The sequence below is a fragment of the Leguminivora glycinivorella genome, chromosome Z (genome assembly GCF_023078275.1).
Source record: "Leguminivora glycinivorella isolate SPB_JAAS2020 chromosome Z, LegGlyc_1.1, whole genome shotgun sequence".
Taxonomy (NCBI): domain Eukaryota; kingdom Metazoa; phylum Arthropoda; class Insecta; order Lepidoptera; family Tortricidae; genus Leguminivora; species Leguminivora glycinivorella.
In genome coordinates, this window is record NC_062998.1 from 33190454 (window position 1) to 33209223 (window position 18770).

The 18770-nt window shown below is 40.4% G+C and overlaps 1 protein-coding gene across 2 annotated transcripts in view; it reads left to right on the forward strand.

The window, feature by feature from the left end:
• The first annotated feature begins 797 nt into the window (after positions 1 to 797).
• Positions 798 to 18770, forward strand: part of LOC125241447 — a 28983-nt gene continuing 11010 nt past the window's right edge. Inside the window, exons 1-19 of one of the 2 annotated variants that reach the window (XM_048149942.1) lie at positions 798 to 828; positions 965 to 1318; positions 4029 to 4180; positions 5776 to 5962; positions 7011 to 7256; positions 8460 to 8588; positions 9428 to 9557; positions 11319 to 11458; positions 11611 to 11765; positions 12378 to 12562; positions 12818 to 12981; positions 13454 to 13679; positions 14122 to 14233; positions 14794 to 15057; positions 15505 to 15616; positions 15702 to 15829; positions 16152 to 16259; positions 16773 to 16903; positions 16988 to 17048. In XM_048149942.1, coding sequence (XP_048005899.1) covers positions 985 to 1318; positions 4029 to 4180; positions 5776 to 5962; positions 7011 to 7256; positions 8460 to 8588; positions 9428 to 9557; positions 11319 to 11458; positions 11611 to 11765; positions 12378 to 12562; positions 12818 to 12981; positions 13454 to 13679; positions 14122 to 14233; positions 14794 to 15057; positions 15505 to 15616; positions 15702 to 15829; positions 16152 to 16259; positions 16773 to 16903; positions 16988 to 17048 — 2964 coding nt within the window. In that variant the 5' untranslated portion in view covers positions 798 to 828; positions 965 to 984. Of the gene's footprint in view, positions 829 to 871; positions 1319 to 4028; positions 4181 to 5775; positions 5963 to 7010; positions 7257 to 8459; positions 8589 to 9427; positions 9558 to 11318; positions 11459 to 11610; positions 11766 to 12377; positions 12563 to 12817; positions 12982 to 13453; positions 13680 to 14121; positions 14234 to 14793; positions 15058 to 15504; positions 15617 to 15701; positions 15830 to 16151; positions 16260 to 16772; positions 16904 to 16987; positions 17049 to 18770 lie in introns of those variants that run through there. The other variant, XM_048149943.1, reaches the window with a different exon arrangement.

Below are 18770 nucleotides of genomic sequence, written 5' to 3' on the forward strand. Positions count from 1 at the left end.
TGCCATGAAACCCTATCAGGTTTGTGTTGACACTCGAAAATGAACCTAACTGCGTGTCGACTTTAACGGAAAACAAAAAAACACGGTGTATATGTCATCGTCGTATTCAACTCAAATTTAACTGCAATTCAACTGTATGAAGCATATACATCAAATAGACTTGAAATAGACAATTAGACATAATTAGGTAAAAAGGGGTCTCTACAATCTATGGATTGATTGGAATGAAGTATTTACTTACCTAGTTTCAATATGAAATTATTTAATACTAGCTTTTGCCCGCGGCTTCACTCGCGTTAGAAAGAGACAAAAATTAGCCTATGTCACTCTCCATCCCTTCAACTATCTCCACTTAAAAAATCACGTCAATTCGTCACTCCGTTTTGCCGTGAAAGACGGACAAACAAACAGACACACACACTTTCACATTTATAATATTAGTATGGATATCCATCAAATGTTGCCCATATTTATAGTTGGAATAGTTATTCCAACTAGTAGAAGCCAATATTTGGCCAGAATAAATAAATACCTATTCGATTTCCTTCCTCTTAAACCGACGGACAGAGTCGCACCATAAGGGTTCCTTTTGTACCTTTTTGGTACGGAACCCTAATAATGATTTGACTGACATATTAACCAAAGAGAATATAATCACTAGTTACGTTATACTCTGTCAAACAAGTCTGTCAGTAAATAAGAACAAAGAAAACTATATGCATCCTTTTCTTTAGGGTGCTAGAGAAAAGGATACCTATAGTTTTCTTTGTTCTTATTTACTGACAGACTTGTTTGACAGAGTATAATTAATAAATATAATCACTACAGGTACGATAGTACTTTTTATTATTTATACTGTGACGGTATTAACTATTCGACGTGTATGACATTGCATGACATAGCATGACAAATATCTAATGAAGTTTGTCAGTGCAATAATCATTGCTTGCGATTCATGCTACAGTCTTATTTAACATCATCAATATGGAAAGCAAGCGAGTAAATTCTGCTCCAAATGTGAATCGCCAAACGTCGAAAACAAAACGAGACACTGCAGCCACGAAAACCGCAAAAAATGCTAAAGGAGATTGCGGCGAAGTATCTGAGAGCACTTCCCATACTCAGTTCTTTGTTAAGAAGAGAAAATTTGACCCGTTCACGAGAATGGCAAGGGATAAATATTACGACATGCAAGCCTCTTCTGAAAGTTCGTCCTCAGATAGTTTCGGCTGCATACATGGTCCAGGGGGAAAATCTTACACGGACAGCGAACAGCTAAAAAGAGCATTTCGTCACGAATTGGATCCTGTTCCAGTAGGTAATGGAATAATTGAATCTATAATGATGGTCAAGGAAATCTATAACCTTTTTATTTGGACAGCGCTTTCCATCACCCACATACCATTCAGTACCGAAGTATCACTTGGTTATGATTTCGCTTGCGTGACTTCGTTTTGACCTACAAAACAAAATGTCGCTATAAAAAACCGGCCAAGAGCGTGTCGGGCCACGCTCAGTGTAGGGTTCCGTAGTTTTCCGTATTTTTCTCAAAAACTACTGAACCTATCAAGTTCAAAACAATTTTCCTAGAAAGTCTTTATAAAGTTCTACTTTTGTGATTTTTTTCATATTTTTTAAACATATGGTTCAAAAGTTAGAGGTGGGGGGACGCACTTTTTTTTCCTTTAGGAGCGATTATTTCCGAAAATATTAATATTATCAAAAAACGATCTTAGTAAACCCTTATTCATTTTTAAATACCTATCTAACAATATATCACATGTTGGGGTTGGAATGAAAAAAAAATATCAGCCCCCACTTTACATGTAGGGGGGGTACCCTAATAAAACATTTTTTTCCATTTTTTATTTTTGCACTTTGTTGGCGTGATTGATATACATATTGGTACCAAATTTCAGCTTTCTAGTGCTTACGGTTACTGAGATTATCCGCGGACGGACGGACGGACGGACGGACGGACGGACGGACGGACGGACGGACGGACGGACGGACGGACGGACAGACAGACATGGCGAAACTATAAGGGTTCCTAGTTGACTACGGAACCCTAAAAACGGGTATGATGAATTAATACATTATGCTCTTTGATTGCAAACAATGATTTTAAAAGTTTTTCTCAAACCTGGTAGGTACAGTTTTTTTTTAATAGCCTATAGAGTGTCTCACTGTTGGGCAAAGGCCTCCCCCTAGATTTCCAATCCTCCCGATTAAGTGCAGCATCCGTCCAGTTATTGAGAAAAGAGTCCAGGTCATCCCCCATCTCTTTCCGGGCCAACCCCTCGGGCGTCTGCGTTTTGGCACTCCGTAGCTATAACTTAGGGCTAGTTCAGACACGGCGGAAACCGCGCGGATGCAAACCGCGCGGATCAACCGCGCGGATTTTGTTTCAATAGCATAGTACTAGAACGTTCACACCACACCGCGCGGACTATGCATCCGCGCGGTAGCCGCAACTCGACCGCAAGAAAATGAAAACGCGCGTTCGCCGCGCGGTCCAAATTCTATGACGTTGCCTACGCGTGTTCAGTTGCTTCGCGGAATCCGCGCGTGCCGCACGTTACATGACGACGGAGTGCTTTGACACCGAATTATTTGTAGACGAAATTTAAAAAACCGGCCAAGAGCGTGTCGGGCCACGCTCAGTGTAGGGTTCCGTAGTTTTTCGTATTTTTCTCAAAAATTACTGAACCTATCAAGTTCAAAACAATTTTCCTAGAAAGTATTTACAAAGTTCTACTTTTGTGATTTTTTTCATATTTTTTAAACATATGGTTCAAAAGTTAGAGGGGGGGGACGCACTTTTTTTTCCTTTAGGAGCGATTATTTCCGAAAATATTAATATTATCAAAAAACGGTCTTAGTAAACCCTTATTTATTTTTAAATACCTATCCAACAATATATCACACGTTGGGGTTGGAATGAAAAAAAATATCAGCCCCCACTTTACATGTAGGGGGGGTACCCTAATAAAACATTTTTTTCCATTTTTTATTTTTGCACTTTGTTGGCGTGATTGATATACGTATTGGTACCAAATTTCAGCTTTCTAGTGCTTACGATTACTGAGATTATCCGCGGACGGACGGACGGACGGACGGACGGACGGACGGACGGACGGACGGACGGACGGACGGACAGACAGACATGGCGAAACTATAAGGGTTCCTAGTTGACTACGGAACCCTAAAAAGACCAGCACTATGGGACATCCAGTGTGCAGATTATTCCAGTAAAATAGTCAAAAACAGAGGTAGGCAGGAGCTGGTAGAGATTTTAGGTGACAAAGAGGATTCGTTGGCGAAAAAAAATGTTTGGTTAGTTGGTACTTTATTTACAATTTTCTACAGTAGTTACATGTAAATTCTATATTTTTATATCTTGCCATTCTACGCGACCCATTTACAAAGTAATGAGCATTATCTATATTTTATGTTCAAATATGACGGTGTACTTCTTCCTGCGTACGATCTATTAAGATTTCTCATGGGTGCAGAGTATAAAGTGTCCTTATACCGCACACCATCTCTTGTTCTAACAAAATTGTGTATCATTGAACTGAGAGGCTGTCACGTCACCTCACCTCGCACCGCACGATAACCGCGCATGTCTGAACACTTTCGTTCGCTCGCGGATTGGATCCGCGCGGATTAGGACCGCGCGGAATCCGCCGTGTCTGAACTAGCCCTTAGCCCACCGCTGTGGAGTGTGGATGGATACGCCGTACATAGCCTGCCCAGGTACAGGTTACTTTTTTATTTTTAAATTAAAGGAGAAATGGAAAAACTCACACCTCCGGCAGGAGTACTTGCGACCTACTGGATTGCCGATCCAGCCGCTCTGACCAATTGAGCCACGGAGGCCTGCCGGGTTTGGAATAGGTATATTAGTATCGTTTGCAGAAGTTTCAGGATCATAAAAAAAAAATTGTCGGTAATAGGGGGTGGCCGCTATTTTGGAAGCAAATATCGCGTCATATCATATGTAAAACCTTGGTGTTGGTGTACAGATGAGACGTGGAACACCAAGTGCCCCCCGGCGTACGGATGGGAGATGGCGCGCAAGCTCCACTTCCTCGTCATGGACGCCGAGCCCCTCAGGCAGCTGGACCGACTCAATGCCCATTTACAAGACTTTGCTACCACCTCTAGACACGGATATGTATCCTTTATTTTTCATACATACATACAAATTCACGCCTGTGTCCCATAAAGGGGTAGGCCTCGGGTAATAGGCAAAACACATGAAACTACTCAAGTTCTTCTCTTGGCAACTAAGGGGTTGAAAGAAAACCCTTTATTATGAAGAACTAGATCATTTATATAAGTTTATCCCTTTTTTGCGACTACACATTTAATTTTCTTATTTATAAAAACTTTTCGGACAATAACAACCACAAGAGTTGTTTACAAGAGGACAAAGTTATTGTCATTAAGGTAACGGACCCAATCATGGACAGTTTAAGGAAAATTTTCGCCTGTTTTTGATATTTCACTCATAAATGTAAAAATACTACCGCTAAGCGTGTTAAATCTTGAATGTCCTATCCTTCTTTTACATTTCATACACAAATTAAAACTAGGTGTTTTTTCTCCAATTATGGATGGCAGTTCTCCAGTAATGGATCCCCCATTATGAACAGTGAAATAAGTTTAAAATTTTACTTTTAAAGCCAACTGATACTCAATGAGTCAATTTTATATACCATAAATACAATTAGTTTGAGTTATTTTAACATAGGATTGTTTGTTGTAAATTTTGGTTATGTAAATTGTTCCTTGTCCAACATAGGAAGTAGGCAGTTTTTCGGTTCTAGTAATGGACACTCGCAAAATAACGCCATTTCTTTATATCTTTGGAGCAACAAACTAGTATGTTTTATACCTTATCTCATGCTTAATGCAGTAAGTAAAACGCGTTCAAGTTTACACCGAGTATTATTTTTTTATTATTTTATACATGAACTCAACTCTCTTAGCAACATTACTAAGAATTCGTCTTGATATTTTTTTCAGTAAGCTGATGAATTTTATCTTGTCGCCAAATCCTTCAGAAATAACCGAATTAATTGAAGCTTCAAAATGAAACAGCTCTACAACTCTAGTTTATGGTACATAGCCGTCAGTTTTTAGATACTTATTTTTAAGGATTTGTGTTTTTTTGTCCATAATGGCATCACCGTCCATTATGGGCTATTTCACCTTACTTATTGTTTAATATTGATACCCGAGCAAGCGAAAGATTCCAATATTGTGTGGAATCTTGAGCGTTGTGAGGGTTTCAAGGCACGAAGGTTAAACAAACTTTGCCACCGAGTGAAACACAAAATTTTTCACCACACCAACACGAACGAAATACAGACTATAAAACATGAAGCTAAATCAAATCCATCAATTTATTCAATATTTATGATTCAAAATCATCATTTATAGGTAAAATCTACCTGCCCGCTTAAGACATCAAGTTAAAATTTACATGTATGAAATTACTTTGCACTCTTGTGGATAAAATGAACGACGAATTTTGCTATCCGTTTTCGAATAGCAAAGAATGCCTTTATTAGTTGGTGTGGTGAAAACAATTTTTTCCACCGACTGAAACAAAAAGTTTTTCACAGCAACACGAAGAAAATATTAACTATTGGAATCTTTCTATTGCTCGGGTACCTATCAATATTGACATTATTGACACGTGCGGTTAAACAACAACTTTACCCCCTTGTAAAATTACATCAAAACTCCTTATATTGTGTTCAGAAAATCGACGTCCTTGATAGTGTAATTGTCATACTAGACTTTCTGGAGGGCACGTACAGGAAAGAACCCAGTTTACGTGAAGGTTTTGTGACGTTATTGAAGAACATACATCAACCTATTGTAATGAATAACAATGTAGACTTTCAAAGGTTTTATGATAACGTGACAAAATATATAGGATTTATAGGTGAGTCCGATTACTTATAGATAACTTATTTAATATCAAATGATATGAATCACATACGAGTAAATAGTTTACTCAAAATAGGAGCATAATCCGTTGTGTCCTGGCTGATAATGTTATGTTCTTGTATAGCCCCTAGACTCCGAACACGCTAAGTAATACATAAATAATACAATTCCTAGTTTAAACAATAACATGCGAAAGTCGAAATAGTTTTGGACGAACTCGGCCAGAAGTTATTAACATCTATGTGTTACAACTCTCTTTGTACACGTACTGTTTGAATGAGACCGCATTTATCAAAAAGGGTCAATGGGGCCAGTGCCATTTGTACTCAGGGGAATATTACTCCTAATTTAGAAGCTCAATCGGCAACGATCCATGGGCATGAATGCATTACTTGACTACCAATATTTGACCCCAAGTGGCTATACACACTCATACACTCATTTACGACAGGTCTGGCGCAGTCGGTAGTGACCCTGCCTGCTACGCCGCGGTCCCGGGTTCGAATCCCGGTAAGGGCATTTATTTGTGTGATGACCACAGATATTTGTTCCTGAGTCATGGATGTTTTCTATGTATATAAGTATTTATATATTATATATATCGTTGTCTGAGTATCCACAACACAAGCTTTCTTGAGCTTACCGTGGGCCTCAGTCAATCTGTGTAAGAATGTCCTATAATATTTATTTATTTATTATTTATACAGCATACTCGTACCTAGATATAGAGATTCTCGTATTTTGATGTTTATTAAGTAAATAAATTAAGGAAAACTTTTTTTATTATTTATTGTATGGGCTTACTCTTGGCGACAGACTACCCAAAGGCCAAACTGGCAGCATTTTCAGGTGTACATTGTTTTTATTAGAGAAGCCAAATGAGTACCTATACTACTTCACCTGATGCAATGTGAGTAAACTGAGTAATAATAAGGCTTAATGCAACATTCGGTAGGTAATTGGTTTAATATGTATAGTCTAATTACTTTGGTCTCGGAAAATTTGGTTGTAAACTACAACTTGTAGGTACTCCATGTTTTAAGGTTGTCTGTTGCTGTGTTTGGAAGAAGACGAGCTGTTCACGATAGTCTCTGACGCGTTGCTATGGCACCTGTCAGCGCCGGACCCGCGGCGGCCCTCGAACGCGCTGCAGCGGCGCGCGACGTTGCTGGCGGGAGCACCGGTGCTGTACCACGCAGCTGCCAGGATGCTGGCCGTCACCGATTCCAACCGCTTCCCCACGTTTTTGAAGATGTCTCTGCTGCTCGCTGCAGCCTCTCAAGAAAATTGTAAGGAACTTATCTTAAACATGGTCTAATGATTCGAGCGAAGGCGCGCGACGCTGCTGGCGGCAGCAGCGGCGCTGTACCACCGCATCTATGGGATGATGGCCGTTGCCGCTTCTAACCGCCTCCCCACGTTCTTGCAGATGTCTGCTGCTGCTGCCTCTCACAAAAACTGGAGATGGTGCCCTTGCACTATTTAGCAGGTGTCTTATATATTAAATCTTTAACCGCCGTAGTTCAAGATATTCAATACCCTGCTCATTTCGCCGAAGTCTGATAAGACAAATCTTCATGTAACCGACACCTTCGTGTACGGACGACCCTAAATTGCATTATACCTATGTAATAAATGTATAATATGTACCATTGGCAACACTGTTAGCTGTACATTTGTAATCATTACAAGGGCATAACGTCTAGCGATGGTTAGCTAAGAGTGTTTCTGTTAGAGTACATCAGAGTATCATGCATTGAACTTTCGGACTACAGTGCCTCTATCATAAACATTGAACTTTAAAGACTACGAGTGCTCGACGACGTATGATACCGAACGTCACGTTTATGGAAAACCAACGTATATATTCATCGTAAGGAGAAATTTAACAGCGCGTCCAAACGGCTACTTACTAAAATCAAAGATGGCCCTTCATTTCCATATCGTTTACGCTACTTACATATTGTAAAACAGTTTGGAATGAATGTAAATGTTGCTACATAAATCAAGAGTTTTATTTTTCATATTGGCGAATCAGTGCGAAAATACCTACCATTATATTATGTAGATTTTTACTTCCGGTGTGGTATCAAGTTTTGCATTAATGATATCAGGTCAGGTTTTAAATTACGTGCATCTAAGGAAATGAGCGTATATTACATCACGTGTTATTTAATGCGGTAAATTATAAATATTCATTAAAATCATGCAAATACATTTTACTTTCTTCCTTAGGTACTAAAAATAGTAAAAATGTTTGATCCTTTGTATTGTTATTGGAAGCTTACTGTGAAGTGTGAACATCAAATATCGATAATCTGACAGGAAAAGAATCAACGATTTTTGATGGGCACTCGGGCTAAACGTGCTGTGCTATGTGTGTAAGAATCGCTTGAGGTTTGACGGTGGTATAACAATACAGAATGTTAAAGTAAGGTTGTTGTCAATAATGCAAGTAGTAATTTATGCCTGAAACCTCCTTTCCTATCCAGGTATGGAGCTGATCAAGGAGAACGTACTAGAAAATATATTTTACCGCTTCAACCCATACTTCCCCGAGAGAAAGTTGCCAGCCTACGACATTAATCCAGCCGATCCTCAACACTACAATGTTCAATTGGGTGCGTCACTTTCGAAATTCACTTATGAATTATGGTAATCAGATCGGGTCTAAGCGGCGGTTATTAACCGCACCGAATGTTGCACTAATTATATACCCATTATACCTAATGTTCAATTTAATTGTAACGGTGTTATGTAGCACTGTAGCAGTCACATAAATGTTATGTAAAGTCGTTAAAATACGATGCAATAAAAAAAAGTTGTTAGGCACAAAACATTTAGCATCGATTTTGGGATAATTTTATGTTATGTTAAGTGTTACCTACATATTTTCGAAGAGTTTTTTTTTAAGTTACGTACTCGTAATCAATAAACTTTTTTTACTTTATTACGTAGATATGACATGTCGTTAATCATTTATAAAAGTTACAAACGACGTAATAATAATAACACGTTGAGTTCATTTTAGTATGATTTTTCGGTAGCTCTTTTCGCGTAAGTCCGTTTTCACATTATCCTATCCGATATCGGATTACAATGGAAAGAATCCAAGATGGCGCCTGTAATGTATGGGATATCGGTCCGACACCCGATATCGGATCGGATAATGTGAAAACACACTAAGTGTAGTAATAAAATGTAATCAGAATTTAGGACTGGAGAATATTTTCTTTATAAAGTAACCTGTAATTTGATTTAGTTGTAACCGGAGGAACAGGATAGTTAAATGCGATAATCTTATACTTATTTCAATAAATATTTAAATATGACTGTTGACTTAATTAACTGTTACTTAATACTTACTTAAAATCGGTAATTAGAGCTCTGATACGAGTATCTAGAGGTAATTGTCTTCTTTGGATTATCATGTATGTTAAATGACGTTAGTTTTAATCAGGAGATAGCAGCGTCCACCTCCCCGCTACGCTGACGTTACTCCTAGTGCTCGTCAAGGCATTGAAGCAACGTTGCGAAAAGGATCCCAAATTTGCAGAACAGTTACCGGCGCCAGATAATTACGCACAAAGGTAAAAAGATAAAGATAAAAAAAGATAAAAGACATTTATTCATGACGCTCACAAACACGTACGTACATATACACACAAGAATAGGACAAAAAACAGAGAACAGAACATTAAGTAAGTGCGCATCACGAAATGGACCCAACTCAGCATAATGCTAGCTGGAAGCCAGCGCTGGTCTTCCGTAGGGCCCATTCGGTGATGCCACGACAGATAACAAACACACAACAATAAAAAAAAAGACGAAAAGAGACAGAAAAAATAAAACTATTTACATAAAAAAGCAAGAATACACATAAATCACAAAGCGGGAAAAAAAGGAAAACATAACAGAACACAAATAAAACATTATCAAAGGTACGAAAACAAATACTAAAAGTTACAGTTTATACAGTTTTTTACACAACAAGCCAATGGTAGCAGGCTTATAGACAGCAGCTTGTTCTGTCGATGTAAGGGTGCCTTATTTCCATGCTTTCCCACCAGCTCTAAACGTGTTTTTATTTTATTTTATAGGAGCATCATATTTTGTCTTCACGTGCAGCTGTTTAATCAAAACAGTTTTGGCTTAGCCCTTTCTAAAGATGGGCTACAGCCTGCTAATCTATGGGATGCGAATATGCAAGAGAGGACACAATTCACCCAATAGGCGAGACGACTAAAAAAACCGGTCAAGTGCGAGTCGGACTCGCTCACCGAGTGTTCCATACAAACTTTCAATAGTTGAATCATCAAAATGTTATTCATAGAACTCTAAATCCCTCAATTTCCCGACTCAATTTCCCACATAACAAGTAATATTTTAATATACAATTTCATTGTTAGACAACGTCCAAATAAAATCAAGACTATTCGACTTCAATAGTTTACGACTTACGACATGTCGCAAGGACGCTCCTGAACCGACCTCATTATATCAGGAAAAACGCGATGTAGGAAATGAGCGTTCAACGTACAGCGACATCTATCGGCAATTTGATGATTTTTATGGGATAATTGTTCCAAATTTCAAAGCGATAGCATAAGTAGTTCTCAAGATATTTAATAATGTGACAGACAGACAGACAGACATAGAAATTACCTGCTTTGCAAAATGGTTAAAATCGTTTCACGCAATAAACAATTGACAACATTTCATATTTTCGACTACTACTTTTTATTGTTTGGTTTGAAAGAACTCAATATTTTTTCTATTCCGAACTGTTATTCGTCATTTACAGGGTCGTGCATAGATCTTTAAAACCCTACATAAAGGTCTATACCCCAAAGCCAGCGTCCGCCGGCTTTCCGCGCATGCGCGCAGTATCGAAAAAACTGAAAACGCATTGTTTGGCTCTGTAACCATGGCAACGCCTTATAACGACACTGCGCGAGTGCGCGGAAAGGCTGGGCAGCCGAGCTGACAGTGCAAACCTTTGGGCTTTCGGCTTCGCCTCAAATTGTTACCCATGCCACTCGTCTTTTTTGACCTCCTTTAAACGCCTGTTGCATAAAATACTATCGTAAACTATTGAAGTCGAATAGTCTTGATTTTATTTGGACGTTGTCTAACTATAAAATTGTATATTAAAATATTACTTGTTATGTGGGAAATTGAGTCTTGAGGGATTTAGTCAAATCTGTAGAGTTTATGAATAACATTTTGTTTGCACGGAAATTGAAAGTTTGCACGGAACCCTCGGTGAGCGAGTCCGACTCGCACTTGGCCGGTTTTTTTATGTAGGTAGTCGTCATTCCTATTGACCGGGTGTACCTACTTACTTGCAGGTGCTTTATATGGGCGTACAGATACGAGTGTCGCGCGCGCGCTCACCAAGCACAGCGGATCACGCTGACCGTGATCACCACTGTTTTGCTCCGGTGCTTCGGCGTACGGCTCGAAGGGTTTTCTGCATGTCTGATGCCCGGTTAGTCTACTAGTATTGGTGTAGTTACCCGGGTCGCGAAGGACTCAAGTGTTCTTTTCTTTGTCACGTGGACAACTTGTATGGCCAACCTAGACCGTATGACCCCCATGACCTCTCTACCTACAAAAACTGACAATATTCTTTGATTTCAGACGTGATGTCGTTGTCGGTGGCGACAGAGCTCCAGATCCGCGGGGGCTGGGCTGCCACCGTGAACTTTAACACCTCCCAGTCAGACGTGCAGTTTAAAAAGGCCCTTATATACCTTAGCGTGGATTTCATTAAAATATTTCCATATAACCGATTTGTAAGTATTATTGACCTTTTGGGTCAACAGAAGATGCATTAGGGAGTGACAGAAATAATTTAATTTAAACTTAGGTAAACAATAAAACACCCAGCACACCTGCAGCACTGAAACAAAAAAGAAACTTATTATAGGTTGTACATTTTAATAGCTTAATGTCTATGCGCCTGACACTGGCATTAAAGCAACCGCGGCGGAACCCTGCTGACATGATAAATTCTTTTTTATGGAACTGGGGAAAAACCTTGTTTTCTTGAAGTTCATGAAATAAAACTATGGAAACGGATTAAATCGCGTATAACGAATATAAAATTCATCCCGACGTTTCGAACTCTTTACAGCGTTCGTGGTCAACGGGCGACTGAGGAAAAATTACAATATGCAAAAGGTACCCACATACAAGAAATATCAACGAACCATGACCACAAGTTTTATTTCATGAGTAACTATCGCGGTAACCGAAGACAATATTCTTGAAGTTCGTTCTTGAGAACGACACTCTAGATACGTCTTTCCTATCTTTGAACTTAACCTAAGTCTGAACCTGTATCATGTAAATCGTAATTGTGAGTAAGAAGCTACTAAATTAATCGACTTTAATAATGTTATCAGTTGATAGCATCCCAGCATTGGTTTGTTGGCCTCGTGTGTTTGCTGGACCCCGGTCTGACGCAGCTCAGGCCCAAGTGGCCACAGCCCCTTTACGACGAGCTCCGGCAAACGGCTCTCCAGGCGTTAGTGTGCGTGCTACCGCTGACGCAGACCGATCTGGCTAAAGACTGTGGATTAATACGGAGGTTGGTTTTAGATATGACACTTATAAAGTAGCCCACATCTAAGACGCACCCATTTGAAATATTTCGGAAAACATATGTCATTGAGTTTCAATTTCAACTAGTAATCGTTCTAATACTTAGGGTCATAAAGTTATGAAGTTTTTTATATTTGGCAATAATATCCTTGTTCAAGTACGGAAGTTCACCCACGATCTCCAATGCTCAAGAATTAGAGGCAACAAAAGTATTCGTAAAAAGTAACTGGTGTTATTGCAGAGTAATGTGGTACGTGGAGTGGTACTCGTGGAACCCGTACGAGCTAACCGTGTTGTACTGGTGCCTGCGGCTCCTCAAGGCAGCTGTGGGCCATCGTGGCTCGTCACCGCACTCTCGCGCCATCAAGGAGCTGTTCAACTCGCACGGAATTATCATTCTCATGCGTGAGTGTCTTCGATAATTTGCACTTGTGATGCAAGGACTGGCAGACCTAGCATGCTGTAATGTGGCTGTTGTCGACCTCTTGGAGTAAATATATCTACTCTAGAGGTAACTTAAGTACTAAAGAGGAAACATCCAAGAGGGGCTTGTTTACGCAGATACATTTTGCACACTTTACGATTCTAAGCGATTTATTTTGTTTACGAATGTGGCATTGAACGATGGTCATTACATTAGTCATCTTGTAAACCAATATGTCCCAATTCACAAGAGTATAATTAAAATACCTGTATATAAGTTGTTCAATTCTTACTTACTTACTACTTTCTTGGCTGGCGCGATAACCCAAAATGAGTTTTGGCCTCCAACACAAGAGCACGCCACTTTGCTCGGTCTTGAGCGGTATGGCGGTATCGCGGCGGTACCTTTGTTCGATTCTCATCTCTCCCATTTACCGTAGTTTGATATTGGCAGATTTGTGTGCTACTCTGATTCGGCAACGCGAACCGCCCGTGGAGATGTCCCAGGTGATCCTCGCTCTGACCCTGCGAGTGGCGGCGGGCGGCATCGAAGCCCCGGGGAAGGTCAAGTGCGAGGTGTACCCTCAGATCTCGTGGCCAAGCTCCATCAACGCCCTCACGTGGACCATGATGAATGTCGTTATGCGGTCGCTTGAGAGGAGTTACATTATCAGTGAAAGGTCCTTGATTATTTGTAGTCGGTCTCCGTAATACGTACGCTTAAATCATCATCATCCTCCTTGCGTTATCCCGGCATTTGCCACGGCTCATAGGAGCCTGGGGTCCGCTTTTGACAACTAATCTCAAGATTTGGCGTAGGCACTAGTTTTTACGAAAGCGACTGCCATCTGACCTACCAACCCGAAGGGTAACTAGGCCTAATTGGGATTAGTCCGGTTTCCTCACGACGTTTTCCTTCACTGAAAAGCGACTGGCAAATATCAAATGACATTTCGCACAGAAGTTCCGAAAAACTCATTGGTACGAGCCTGGGTTCGAACCCGCGACCTCCGGATTGAAAGTTGCACGCTCTTACCGCTAGACCACCAGCGCTACCACCAACCTACATACTCCTATAATTGCTCGTACGTTCGCATATTCCTATTTTATGTTTGTCTGCAGGTGGTTAATATCGCTCTTAAATTTTATTTGGGAAGGTGTAATATGGAGAGAAGATTACAGAAAACAGTTCTTGGCAAATAATGGTGTTTACCAATTATTAGATTTAATTACGGTAAGTACGAGTATGCATGTTGTCTGGCAACTTTTCATATTCATATATGTATTTAGGTAGTTACCTTAGTATACAATTATAAAGGAATGGTGACGAAGGTAGATACTTAGGTATACTTAGTACTTACTAAAGTTACTAAGGTATCCTTTTATTAGGAATCAAAGCTTTGAGCCCAGGAGGGTGGGGGGGGGGGTCACGTGGTAAAGGCCCAGTCCCCGGGGGGGGGGGTCACGTTGACTATTTGTATGGCCAACCTAGGCTCCCTAGGCCCCCGGATCCGCGCATGAATCAAAACAGTTTCTCTTAGAATCATAACCTCAGATTAGATTTCCCTCCTGCTTAGTTATGTTTTTAATTTCCCCTATAATTATACTTATTGCACAACCGGAGCTATCAAAAGCGCTTTCAATATACTTACTTAGTTTTTTTTCATAATCTTTATATGAGGACTTAGGTATGTAATCACTGTAGAACCAGAGAAAGAACAGAGCAACCTAGACTAGAACGGAGTTTTAGGAAAGTATAATTATGTTACTTAATAAAATTTATGCGTTCGTCAGATGGTTCGCCCGTCGGTGCAGTGCGTGGCGCTGGCGCTGGTGTGCGACGCAACCAGCGCCGGCGGCTCCGTGGCGCAGCTTGTCACCTGGCGCGCCGGCGTCGGCGCTTCTAACGCTGTTAGCATCATCACTTCACTTATTATGCGTGGTATGGCGCCTGCCGGTGTAGTGCGAGCGCTGGCGCTGGTGTGCGACGCAACCAGCGCCGGCGGCTCCGTGGCGCAGCATGTCACCTGGCGCGCCGGCGTCGGCGCTTCTAACGCTGTTAGCATCATCACTTCACTTATTATGCGTGGTATGGCGCCTGCCGGTGTAGTGCGAGCGCTGGCGCTGGTGTACGGCGGCTCCGTGGCGCAGCTTGTCACCTGGCGCGCCGGCGTCGGCACTTCTAACGCTGTTAGCATCATCACTCCACTTATTATGCGTGGTATGGCGCATTTTTTTTTGGCGTATGACGCCTGCCGGTGTAGTGCGAGCGCTGTCGCTGGTGTACAACGCGACCACCACCGGCGTGGGCGCTCCACTAGCCTCATTACTTCACGAGTGCCTACCAATTCATCAACCATAGACAATATTAGTCATTTTGAACATACCATCGAACTTCGTCAATTACCTATAACGGACGCCAAAGGCGCCTATGGGTTAGGTACACCATTACTTTCTAGAAGTCGTGTAATGAAATCGTACATTTATACATATTTTCACTTATAGCACCCTCGCGTTGTGCAAACGGGAGATACCATAGCGACTCTCTTGGCGTCGCTCGTCCGGGATGAATGCCGCAAGCTCGGCGTGAAGTTGGACGAGAATGGAGTTATACAGGGTGACTGCAAGAATAAATTCTCTTCATCTAAGTTTTTTAAAAATTTGTAAAGTTTATAAATCTACAATATTTTTCTATTCTACAGACTTAAATACTCCGTTGAGATCGGCTAGAGTTCGGAAAGCGCTGGAAAACCCTAAATGTCACAAAGTGCACAACCGACAGCCAATATGCTACGCTGCTGCTGATTTGGCAGGCTCTCGTATATCAAAGGTTCGTCATCACCGTTATATAAATCTACATTTCCTTTCTTTCTTGAATTTTATGGAATAAGTATTTGTATATAGCGAGAATCTCGAGCGAGTTCACGACAGAATAACGATGTCATCCATGTTATTGATGCTATTTAGGCCCACTTACACCAACCACTTAACTCAGGGTTAGCGGGCTGTCATCTGTCAAGTAATCAAATTCCATGTAAAATGGTGGGTTAACCCACCATTTTCGTTGATGCAAGTGGCCCTTAGAATCACAAAGGGATTTAAATTAATTACATGTTATTTAATAATTATTATGTAACTTTACTTTTTTGCAGGCTTACGCTCTTCTACAGATGTTGTCTGAAGACTTGAACGACAAGGTGTCGATAGCGGACGAAGCGTACAACCTGTACAAACACATTCATCTGGCGCCCAAAGACGAAGTTATCATTTTATTTAATAATTGTATTGTTTACATATTTTAAACGTCTTAATGCACAAAGACTCGAGCCTGATCCATATCTTAATAGTCTAAGCATTGACAGATTTCGAACCTTAGTTTTATCCAGTTGGAAGGAAGTATTAGGTACTTCACTACTTTTTTTTTATATAGCCTATAATGTGTCCCACTGCTGGGCAAAGGCCTCCCCTGTTTTCCGCCACTCGTCACGGCTCTGTGCATGCTCTCGCCAGCCGCCACTTCACTACTTATCCCGCGAAAATGTCAAAAAAAGGACCAATGCTAATGCTACTAACGCGTCGCAGAAATGCCATTCGGCTACGGGGCCAGGCCGAAACGCCACCGAAGCACCGCAGAAATGTAGTCAGGCTCTGTCGCGCCAATACGCAAGAGCGATAGAGATAGATATAGCTACGAAAGAGATATTATTGTGAGCGTTTGTGCATTCGGCTACGCACACTGGGATTTTTTCTTCTTACATGACCTATATTCGCAGGTAATTTTAACACTGTGTTCACATTTCTTGATTGAGAAGCTAATGGAAACGTGGATAGAAACAGAAATGCAAACTACTGAACTGGAGCCACACGATGCCGATATTCTTGAAGAATTTGTTCACATAAACAGGTCCGAGATTTTAGAATAAGAATACCTATCTCTCTTATCTACTTAATTAAATAAAAATACAAATGATTGCATTAATTGTTTTAGAGGCTGGAATGTTGAAATAAAACGTCAACAAGAAGTTATTACCGAAATGGACCGAAAAAAAGTAAGTCCGCAAATCTAAGGCGTAAGTTTCTTAGACTGCTTTCACCAAATAACTTTGTCTTAGTTCGGTTTAGATCTCCCAAACTCACAATCGTCCTCACACATGGAGGTTGCCTGTGTGTGTCCGATATGATATGGGCAAGGGCAGCATCGATTTTTTATAGTGTGGTATAGTTTGGTAACTGGTAACGTATCTGTAGGTATACAGTATACATCAGGTTTTACACTTGAACAATTACACTTCACAGTTCTCGTCAATTTCCGTAACTGACTTACTTGTATGTACGTGGCCCCATGCACTTTAGGAAATCCTGGTGTTTGTGTTCTAAATACCCGGAACACAATTTATCCGGCACGGGTTTTCCTAATCACCGATAATTTTTTAGAATGTCCTACGACCCTACGAGTACTTGCGACACACCTCGGACAATGGCGGTCAAATATATGAAAGAGTCGCGTTCCTACGCACACAGTCTAAGCTCGTGTAGGTAAACGCGTATCATGTTTGTATGAGTGAGATATGATAGGTCAACTGATCGCGTTTTTGATAGGCGGTAACAGTGACGTAACCGAAAGCGGGTGGGCGGTACTTTCAGCGGGGAGCGGGAGTGACCATACTGTACGATAGTATTCTTTATTCTCGGAGGAAATATAGACTGGAGTAGCCTTCACGTTGCGTCTACGTACAAATAATTCTGCCAATTAAGATTCGCGGGAGGTGAGGAAATAACACATGTAAAGGAGTACTCACAAATGCAAAAATATTATTGTCAATACACACGCACATTATGATAAAAAAATAACACATGCTCATTATGATGCACACAGACATATCACACATGGAAATACTTCGTAGAAACACAGTGTATACGGACACTAAATGCGCACGTGTGTGTCTCAAACTATAGGGATGAGGCAGGCATCGATAACTGAAGTCGATAATAATTAATGAAGCAAATTATAATTTTAATGATGTCGTTGTTTTTTCTAGATCTGTTTAATGTTTGGCACTATTATAATCATAATTAAGATTCACTAATGACAATCCTGGGTAGTAGGTATCACGCGGGTGGACTAGCGATGGATAATAGGATTAGTAGGTAAAGAAATATTTGACATTTTGATAAAACATTAATTTATTTTTCCAGACTAACTAATCAACAACGTTTACTGCGGTTGGTGGTACTAAATCATTATCAAAGACCTTTACAGGGGACCGCTCAATCACATTTTTTGCCATACGAAATTAAACCTTATTGCTGAAACAGAAAGTCGATCGTATCAGACTAGCGAAAACGGTCCACATGAGAGGGCATTGTTTGGGCTGGTGTCCCTCTCGCACGTGTTGCCAGTGATAATGAGGTTCCCATATTAGTAGTATTTTTATCTGTATATTACCCGATTTTATAACTTCTTATATTATTTTAGTGTTATATTCTAACTAGGGTTTCGATATATTTCAAAAAATTTGAAAATAATTATAATGTAATTATTTTGATGCCAATAAATCAAAGATTTGTATAATTAAAAAATATGTTCAAATGGGTATTAGTAGATTTGGTAGTAACTTTGAAAATTGACTGGTATCCCCAATGTATGACAGTGATGACGTCACTGAATAATGATGACATTGTCAGTAAGTGCGAGAGGGACACCAGCCCAAACAATGACCTCTCATGTGGACACACTTTTTGACCTAACTAAACAATCTAGTTTAATAATT